This window comes from Lineus longissimus, chromosome 14, assembly GCF_910592395.1.
Source record: "Lineus longissimus chromosome 14, tnLinLong1.2, whole genome shotgun sequence".
Classification (NCBI taxonomy): domain Eukaryota; kingdom Metazoa; phylum Nemertea; class Pilidiophora; order Heteronemertea; family Lineidae; genus Lineus; species Lineus longissimus.
In genome coordinates, this window is record NC_088321.1 from 14,571,750 (window position 1) to 14,581,587 (window position 9,838).

The window sequence follows — 9,838 nt, forward strand, 5'->3', positions numbered from 1 at the left end:
TGACTGTCTCATCTCTCTCGCCATAATAACAACTAGGCAGTGCGGCGAAGATTGATGCAGCCTGGCTGTGACTGTCTCATCACTCTCATCATGTTGTCAGCACGGTGGAGCAGCCAGGATTGATTCGGCCTGGCTGTGACTTCCTCACCTCTCTCATCATGTTGTCAACACGGCCGTGGAGCAGCCAGGACTGATTCGGCCTGGCTGTCAGATGAAGGAAATAAAGTAGACTCCCTGGGCAGCCCATCGCTTCATCCTAATTTGACGTGGCCGGTCCACTGCGTCCGGAGTGTAGAAATAATGAAGAAAAAAGTCACAACCAGCGCTTTCTCGCACACCAGAAGACACAGAGACCTCGAATGTCACAACCATCAGAGACAACAGTGAGACCTGATATTCAACTGCAAATCTGTGTAGGTGTGGCAAAAGTACTCTGTCCAAACATGAGTTATGAAGTATATTACAAGTCTTTTCAAATAAATTCCAAGTTCTAGAAAGTACTATCAAACCATATTTGTCTGGACACAGCCAGCATAGCTCAATTTTGTAATTTGCGAATTAGTATTGAAAATTTGTATCCCAAAAAAAATAATAACCTGAATTGAAAAATATTAATTGTAATGGAAAAAGGTAAATTGTAGCATGAGGTTCGGTATCATGAGGGTGAAAATTAACAGTTATGATGAGGGACACGTTGTGAGACAGGTGACTTTTTGTCCTTTGAGGGTCTGCTGGACTTTCTCAATCTCCCGGGCGCCGGGCCAATGTCCGATTAACATGCACCCGCTGAAATTGTCACATAGTCTGTTGTTAAGAGGTAACTGGCGAGCCAACTGTGGCAGAGACAGTAGGTCGAGTGAGGCTTAGCTACGATGATCACCATTGACGACGCTTTGGAGAATGGGACTTTCTGTCTTCACTTTTCGTTTAGTTCATATTTTCACCAAAGAGCGGCGCAGAATAAATTTTCAAAATGGCGTCACTTCTCAAGTAATGAAATTTTACATCAATTTATCTCCTATTTTCTCCAAAACGCATGATTATAATTAATAAATTTTGTGTGCAATTGAAAAGTGAACTTATACAGAATGTAAAAAACCATGGTTTACGGCCATCTAGAGTACTGATTTGGGTCAGTTTAGTTTCAACTGGTTGGTTTATACAAGTTTGTATGACTGATTGACTCGTAACGAGTATGAACTATGTCTGATGTTGTCGTTGATGCAACCATACTTCATCATTCATGACGTGACATATCAACATGCAGTAAACATAGCCTTATACTGGTACCATTTTCTAGTTATGTCTATGCATAGCAGGTGTGAGACGTCTGTTCATTTTATATATTTATTCTTACAAAATTTATTGGTTGAAATTTATTTATTTATTCATTTGATTTAGGCCTATTCATAATCCTTGTCAAATCAAGAGGGTAGATAACTTTCAAAACATTCAGTCAATTCTCAAATCAAGATGGCCGGCCAAAAGAGTGCAGATAACTTTCAAAACATTCAGTCAGTCATGTCAGTGCAGCTCTATTTATGTTCAGTCTATGAAATACAAGTTTAAGTTACCCCTATTCTATTCATCATTAAAAAAATGTCTACCAATGTCCTTTGTCACATCTGCAAGACACTTATCCATAGTACAAAGACGGAGTACTTTTTAATCCACACTCTTTTCAACAAAGCTTTTATTATTTTTTGGTTCTTGATCCTTGAGTTTTCATGACGCATGCACAGAACATTTTCGTCACCAGTGCCGCTGTTCTCAGTTAATGAGGTCAAGCACTTACTGGTAATTGTAATAAGAAGAAAAGAAGAAGAGGACTAAGAACAAATCCATTCCAGCGTTTTTCCTTTTCTTTCAGATTTGCTACTAAATGCGCTATTGGTGGGGGTGCAGTTTACGTAACTTTAGAAGAAGGCGTATGGAGTTCAAGTAATCAAGGCTCCAAAGCACTTGCGACAGTACGGACTAACGTGATTCCCACGGCAGCAGAATATTTTGAGAAAGTAAGGATAACATCAGAAATGACGCGAACAGTCGCATTTTTTTATGCTCATTGTCAAGAAGCAGTACCCCAACTTATCCTAATTAGTGACACAACTTATCCTAAAGGTGCAGAACTGACAGTGTTTACCATTGCCTGCAGGCCTGCAAGGTCTTCAGAACAGAAGTACACTAGAACCTCTCTACTATAGACACCCTCGGGACTGATAAGTGCTGTCCTGATTAGAGAGGTCAAATTGAAAGGAAACACCCAATTTGGTACCAAAACTAGTGTCCTTATAGAGAGGATGTCCATAGAGGCGTCCTCTAAGGGATGTTCCACTGTAAAGTAAAAATTACTAATGCGAATGCTGAAAACGCCTTGAAGGCACCACATTCAAAACATCAGAGATGCATTTGCACTGAAGAGGTGTTCTTATTCCCGGTTTGAATACCATTACAGGGAGAATCCAAGAACCTGTCCTGGATTTTAGATCTATTTTGTTTATGTTTTTGTTTATTTTGTTACACAAGTTTCTACCCCCTTTGCTTTTTCATGCTTCAGCTCTTGGCTTGCTATATTTAATCCTCCACTCTGCTATTTTCAGAATGGAATGGTGAGAATTATCTTCTTTTGATCCCTAATAGAGTATCAGCATCCCAATACGCGGCACTGATTTTCGCTTGGGTTTTCATCAAAACGTTGTCAAAAACTTTAACAAAATTCATGTCACATCTCCGTCTCACAACAATTCAATACCCTGGTGACAGTCCAGACCACTAACATGTTGATCCACTGTCGTTGTGCGTGTATCCATCTCTCAAAGGAGGAGAACGTAGGCCTGGTATTCACCGCCAGAAAGTCGGCAAGGGCCACAAAGTGGCGGCCCTAGTTTTGCTGGTCCCCTTTTGTAAACTATTCTCCTGCATTTGGTTGTGAAGTCTCTCAAACTGTCCGTCAACATTCCTTAACTGCTTTTCTTTCAAAACTAACCAAATATATTTCTGTCGCTATTTTAATTCATTTCTAAAATGCCCTGATGAATCTGTGTGTGACAATTGGAGTGATTCCATTTTGTTTGATATTGACAGATTTTGTTGGTTTATGGTTACAATTGTTTTCAAGATTAGAGTAGAGGTTAGGTTCAAATAGAATTTTCAAAGTGTAAATTTGGTGCTCATTTTGGTTCTTATCATAATTACAGAAATGGCTAAAAAGTGGCTAAAAATGGCTAAAAATTCAAACCCTGTAGGATTAATCCAACATTGTTTTGAAAACTAGTTGGAAGTCATTGTGAATCTGCAATTATTATATAAGTAAATGTAGAATATTCAAATCAGAAGTCATTAATTCAATATTGCAAATTCTTAAAACTTATACTTTCCTTTTCAGCTGAAAGAAAGGGCTGATGTTCGAACATCCGTTGCCACATCTTGGAATTTCGGTAAGTTGAAATACAGTAGAACCTCTCTATAAAGGACATCCTCAGGACTGACAAGTGCTGTCCTTAATAGAGAGGTGTCCTGATTGGAGGGCTCAAATTGAATGGAAACAACCAATTTGGGACCAAAACTAGTGTCCTTGATAGAGAGGTTGTCCTTAATAGAGGGGTACCTGCTAAGGGAGGTTCCACTGTACATAGTTACAGTAGCCTCTCTAGCTTTAGACACCCCTGGATCTGATGAATATCCGCTTTAGTGGAGGTGTCCTGTTTACAGAGGTGCTATGCAAGGAAGTTCTACTGTTTACTAGGCCTAGTTTCATCTAGAATTCTGTCTGACCAGCAATTTATTAAAATCCTCCCATGTTTACTTTCAGGGGTACAAAAAACGTTTTCGGCTCTCCTTGCTGCTCCAGAAACGGTCCAGATATACTCAGTCAAGGGATACAACTACGTCAGGACATCTATGGAACGTTAATAACAGACAAAATGAACTTAAGACTCTCACTGTGTTGAGACATTTGGTGATTTCTATGGAAAGTGCTAGAATGCAAATTTTCAAGTGGGAATGCTCAGAGTTAGGACGCGTCTCGAAAACCTCCAGAAATTTATTTGTCTTTTTTTCATGAAGGCAGGATTTCTGCCAGTGGGGGTGGGACAGGGGTACACATACCATACAGTTTAAGAGAGTACTTTCACTAAGTGATGAATTTGACTTGAGATGTGTGCATAGATTATTGTTATTTATAAGTAAAAATAAATAGAGATAAATCTGATTTAATATGGCATCTTATTTCCTTTTAACAAATATGTACCATGTTTTGGCACAAGGAATCCTCAAGATGTAAGGATGTACAGTAGAACCTCCCCTTGCGGACACCTCTGCCAAACAGACACCTCTATACAAGGACCAGGGTTGTATCACAGAATCCAACCTTCCTCCTGCCTGTATTCGCCCTTTAAACTGACTTCCAGCCTACTGTTCATGATGGTTAGACAATTCAGGAGACCATACAGACTCTGGCATCACCCTGCCGGGGTCCCAGTGACAGGCCCAATCCATGTGCAGTGAAGAATTTGGCACACCTGAACGACTAAAGGAATGCTTCATTTGTAGAGAGAGGGCACACATGATGACAGTACACATTTGCCTGGTGCTAGTGTTAAGTTTGGCTCGGACTTTTGCTGATGATCCTGTACGGTTCAGTCTGGATTTGGTTGTACCTGTGTTGGCCTGTGTGTCCGGTTGGTCGGTGATGGAAGAGATCGGTCTTGCCTCTCAGCTTTGATCAACGACTCCGCTAAAAGTGGCTTAGGGTAGCCTCTCCTGACGAAATGTCTGGCTACAATGAGGGCTTGGTGTTCAAAGTCCTCTAATCTAGAGCATATCCTGTGTACCCTCAGGAATTGTCCATAGGGGATGCCCGTTCGCATACTAGAAGCCTCAGAGCATGGTACCACGGAGCCCCAGGGATCAAGGAAGAGACAACAAAAATGCTCGTTTTTCTCTTTTGAAAGATTTTTATCGACTTGTAAGAAATGTTACATTATACAACCAAAATTCTTGACTGTTTTGTTATCAATTACATTGGAACACAATTTATAAACATCATTTCATGAATTTGTTGATTGAATTTGTGATTTTCAAATACTGAAACCTTCTGACCCTTGCTGACACATGAACACAAGTACATTTTTTCTTAAATCATGATTGCAAAGTAAAATGTAAAAAAACATCTCGGTTTCCAACCTTGTACACCAGGGGCCAAATTCATAAAGGGCGTTTAGCTTAAAACAGCGTTTAACTACTGAATAGACAGATTCAGGTCCTTCATGTAAATCTTCACAGAATATGAATAGGCCCTGAAACTGATTAGGGAGAAGTTACACATGTCTAACCCTTAAACGCCCTTCATGAATTTGGCCCCAGTTGATTAGAGGTAGTTTTTGAAAAGCTCTTAAAAAACAGAAATGGTCAAAACAACTTTTACAATGCAGAGTCCATGTTTTTCACAGCAGCCCCATAGCAGAAACAGATCTTGAGATACCCAACTTTCATTCCTGCCATTCTAGAGTTTGCTCAAATTACCTTAATTTGCCAGCCAAAGTAAACTAAAGATGGCGCTGATTTTCAACTCGGTCAAATAGCCCATCAGTCTTTTAACATTTCTCAAACTGTCGCATTTGTGTCATTCTGTGTTGTCTACCCAGCACATTTCTGCAAACATTTATTTGACCGTGTTGATGACCAGCGCCATCTTTAAGGTTTCCAATACCTCATTCATAATTGCTGAACAGTCACGTTATCTACTCTAACACTTCAGTAGCTTGTAAGTCCATCAACAGATCGGTGTAAAACCGAGCAACCTCAGGATCATGATCACGCCAACCTCGTCCCTGGAGTTCTAACACCTCCAATAATAAACATCGCTGTCTGGCAGACGAACTGAAAAACAAATGCAGGGGGATGAAGATTTGATCGAAACAACCAAACAACCTATGTATGGAGTCCACTAAAGGCTACTGTCCTCCCATGTGGGATGATTTACTAGCCCTGGCATAGACACTCGGGGTCCCATCATAACCACCCTCATTAATTCAACTCATATTGAGCCTCGAACTTGTTGTGAAGAGCCATGAATTCCACTTCTTTGAAAGCCAAGACATCCCAAAATACAATAATAGGTGGTCTCGCGATTGAACCTGGGCCCTAAGGAGTGGTACCCAGCTGATAACCACTTGGCTATGAGCCCCCTTACAAAATCGTAGGCCTTTTTTTCCCTACCTTGAACTAATGACCTTTGTCCTGAGAGTCTGTAGAGTATTCTTCATCCTAGCTGGATTATACTTCTCAAGTAAGATACCAATACTTTGAATCTGAAATAGACGGTCAGTAATCATGATAAAACTTTTTTTACAATTGTTGTCAGCAATGCATTAGTTGCAGTACTTACCTGGCCTATAGTTGCAGTACCTGGCCTATAGCTGCAGTACTTATCTGGCCTATAGCTGCAGTTCTTATCTGACCTATAGCTGCAGTACTTACCTGACCTATAGTTGCAGTACTTGTCTGGCCTATAGCTGCAGTTCTTATCTGACCTATAGCTGCAGTACTTACCTGACCTATAGCTGCAGTACTTGTCTGGCCTATAGCTGCAGTACTTACCTGACCTATAGCTGCAGTACTTACCTGACCTATAGCTGCAGTACTTGTCTGGCCTATAGCTGCAGTACTTACCTGGCCTATAGCTGCAGTTCTTATCTGACCTATAGCTGCAGTACTTATCTGACCTATAGCTGCAGTACTTACCTGACCTATAGCTGCAGTACTTATCTGACCTATAGCTGCAGTACTTACCTGACCTATAGCTGCAGTACTTATCTGGCCTATAGCTGCAGTTCTTATCTGACCTATAGCTGCAGTACTTACCTGCTCTATAGCTGCAGTACTTACCTGTCCTATAGCTACAGTACTTACCTGGCCTACAGCTGCAGTACTTACCTGACCTATAGCTGCAGTACTTATCTGGCCTATAGCTGCAGTACTTACCTGGCCTATAGCTGCAGTACTTACCTGACCTATAGCTGCAGTACTTGTCTGGCCTATAGCTGCAGTACTTACCTGGCCTATAGCTGCAGTACTTACCTGACCTATAGCTGCAGTACTTGTCTGGCCTATAGCTGCAGTACTTACCTGACCTATAGCTGCAGTACTTACCTGACCTATAGCTGCAGTACTTATCTGGCCTATAGCTGCAGTACTTACCTGACCTATAGCTGCAGTACTTGTCTGGCCTATAGCTGCAGTACTTACCTGGCCTATAGCTGCAGTACTTACCTGACCTATAGCTGCAGTACTTACCTGGCCTATAGCTGCAGTACTTACCTGGCCTATAGCTGCAGTACTTATCTGACCTATAGCTGCAGTACTTACCTGACCTATAGCTGCAGTACTTATCTGGCCTATAGCTGCAGTACTTATCTGACCTATAGCTGCAGTACTTACCTGGCCTATAGCTGCAGTACTAACCTGACCTATAGCTGCAGTACTTACCTGACCTATAGCTGCAGTACTTATCAGGCCTATAGCTGCAGTACTTATCTGGCCTATAGCTGCAGATCGGCATAGCTGCATTGTCTACCTGATCAGACATTTCATTTCATTTATCACACCACTCAGTTGATGCAGCCGACCAAGCAGAAGCAACATAATCCTGCAGCAGCTGCTTCCATGACTTAAGAGAAAACCAAGCGAAAAAAACGTGTTTTTCTCACCTGCATATTAAAACTTTCGATCTCATCTCCTCCACCTTCCAGTAGCATATCTAAACAGTCGAAGACAGGTACAACTAGCGGCACCATCGGTACATCGTTGATTTTTATATGACCGAATAACTGGCACAAGATCGACGTGAAACATATAAACTTCGACTTCGATTCTTTTTGTATGTTTTCCTTTTCTGAAAGATAATAGCAAAGATGGGTTAATCATATCATAGAATGGACTTCTTAAAGAATATCTTCTTCTTCAGCATTTGCTTTGCACTTGAGAACATTTTCTCCAGAATAATTCTCTCACCAATGCGAGGTGGGCATTTCTGAGTGTCACTCTGGTCACAATCGCAACCACAACCAGATTATGATCACTGGGACTGCATTCACATTCACTTTGCAACAGGTCTCCCTCGAACCAAATCGATTGTGTCAGAAACACAGGTATGTTTTCATTCATAACTAACCTTTAAAATCCCTTTGAATCAACTTTAAAATGCAACTTCTAAACTTGACTTGATCAGCCTCGATTTCCGTTAACTTTTGGCACAGATCTGCTCCTGTCACTGAGAATTCCGCATCCCCTAAACAGCGGTCATAAATAATCTAAAATGGAATGAAATATTAAAAGTCGAGTTTTTTAATACATTTTATAAATACTTGTATTAGCCAGTTATAGAAAAGTAACAATATTTAAAAGCCAACACGTATGATCTTTTGTGCTGCTTTGACTGGCCTTGACAGACCCTTGTACTCTTTGATCAGGCATCACTATCAGGCAGTCCCTTCTGCAAAATTGGTGCATATAATCCTTCTTTTACCTCAGCACACTGGCAGGCTGGTATAAACTTCCAACAGCAATGATTACCTCCCCGGCCCTGAATCTTTTTGAGTGGTTTATCCGTCCATGGTTTCTAAAACTCTTGGACTTTTTGGGGCAGGATGCAGGATCATGATCATGGTCTCTTCACTCTGGGTGAATAATCAATACTCACCTGGGCTATCTCTTCAATCTTTTTACGGTCAGTGGAATATTCTTTACTTATTCTCTGAAGTTCGTCTAAATCTGCAGGTTTGGGTTCCAAGGCCAAAGTCTTAATTTTGTTAGATAATTCATCGGCTAAATCACGCTTTGGTGGTTCTTTAGGTGTGTCTTTAACAGTTATCTGTAAGATGAAAAAGCGTTCTTAGGTCAGAACTAGTCCGATTCATCCAAGTCAATGAGCAACGGAAAAGAGCAGGAAACAAAATTTATCATCGCACAAGACACAAGAACAAACCAGTAGCAGACAAAAAACTGCATGGTCGCATACGGATGGAATTCAACAACTGTGGTATGCCAAACACTCTGTTGACATTCATTTGATATGTTCACACTCACAGTCGATGACAATGAAGTCATGGAGTCGGGTCGATTACATAGAAGAGCAAAAAACATAACATGTCAAATGGGAATGGCGCACGATAGTCATCGTGAGTTACCATAGGTCTCACTTTCACTTCATTCCACTGCAATGTGAACAGTTCTTTTTTTAGCCTATACCTTTCACATTTTTATGTTCAGTGCATTGCTGCAGTACATCCTACCTATACAGAATACACACACAAAACATGGTCAGCTGTTCAAAATATCAGTTGTAAAAAGTGTTTTTAAGAAGCGAATACATGATCGATTCTCATGAAATATGTCTTATTCGAAAGCTTGTGAAAGTTTCTTTACTTTTGGAGTATTTTCGCCAGGTTTACGCAACTGACCGGCCGAGGACTGCCCCAATAAAGTTGCTTTGAGGCCACCTCTTCCTCTCCCTCTACCCGCCATGTTTACATCTGGGGTCAAACAGAGGTCAAGGTCAAAGTTTTTATCTTCCTCGTTTTCTTGTATCAAAAGCTTTTTTAAAAGTTATCTAGTGTAATACATATGATTCAGTCAAATATAAAATAACACAAAATATACGAATTTTTAGTTTTATTCAGTTTTGATTGATTGATTTAAACACCTGGTTTAGAGAGTATGACGTTCCAATAATACTCTCTATATCACGTGAAATTTCAATTATTGCAACAGTTTTGAGATTTTCAAGTCCGATTTGACATGTTTTGAGAAGAATTAACAGCAATCATGTATAACACAA

General features: G+C 40.5%; 2 protein-coding genes across 2 annotated transcripts; one reads left to right on the forward strand and one right to left on the reverse strand.

Annotated features, from left to right (window-relative positions):
• Positions 1-972: 972 nt before the first annotated feature.
• Positions 973-4,210, forward strand: LOC135498902 (MICOS complex subunit MIC13-like). The gene is made up of 4 exons (XM_064789420.1): positions 973-990; positions 1,871-2,015; positions 3,386-3,437; positions 3,812-4,210. The coding sequence occupies exons 1-4, from the start codon at positions 974-976 to the stop codon at positions 3,910-3,912; spliced, it is 315 nt and encodes a 104-aa protein (XP_064645490.1). The 5' UTR covers position 973; the 3' UTR covers positions 3,913-4,210.
• Positions 4,211-4,941: 731 nt separating this feature from the next.
• On the reverse strand, positions 4,942-9,549 carry LOC135498799 (MIF4G domain-containing protein B-like). Its single transcript, XM_064789252.1, has 6 exons — positions 9,427-9,549; positions 8,702-8,872; positions 8,174-8,312; positions 7,710-7,894; positions 6,220-6,311; positions 4,942-5,880 (listed from the first exon to the last, which is right to left on the reverse strand). Exons 1-6 carry the CDS (start codon positions 9,523-9,525, stop codon positions 5,742-5,744), a joined length of 825 nt encoding a protein of 274 aa, XP_064645322.1. The 5' UTR covers positions 9,526-9,549; the 3' UTR covers positions 4,942-5,741.
• Between the last annotated feature and the right edge of the window lie 289 nt (positions 9,550-9,838).

What these genes read in the sequence shown, in the direction of transcription:
- LOC135498799 (XM_064789252.1), bottom strand. Translation starts at nt 9,525, where the DNA reads ATGGCGGGTAGAGGGAGAGGAAGAGGTGGCCTCAAAGCAACTTTATTG. An exon ending in GATTCAAAGGGATTTTAAAG is followed by an intron (nt 7,895 to 8,173) that starts GTTAGTTATGAA and finishes ATTATCTTTCAG; the next exon opens with AAAAGGAAAACATACAAAAA. An exon ending in TCGAAAGTTTTAATATGCAG is followed by an intron (nt 6,312 to 7,709) that starts GTGAGAAAAACA and finishes CGTCTATTTCAG; the next exon opens with ATTCAAAGTATTGGTATCTT.
- LOC135498902 (XM_064789420.1), top strand. An exon ending in CAGCAGAATATTTTGAGAAA is followed by an intron (nt 2,016 to 3,385) that starts GTAAGGATAACA and finishes TTTCCTTTTCAG; the next exon opens with CTGAAAGAAAGGGCTGATGT. An exon ending in TGCCACATCTTGGAATTTCG is followed by an intron (nt 3,438 to 3,811) that starts GTAAGTTGAAAT and finishes GTTTACTTTCAG; the next exon opens with GGGTACAAAAAACGTTTTCG.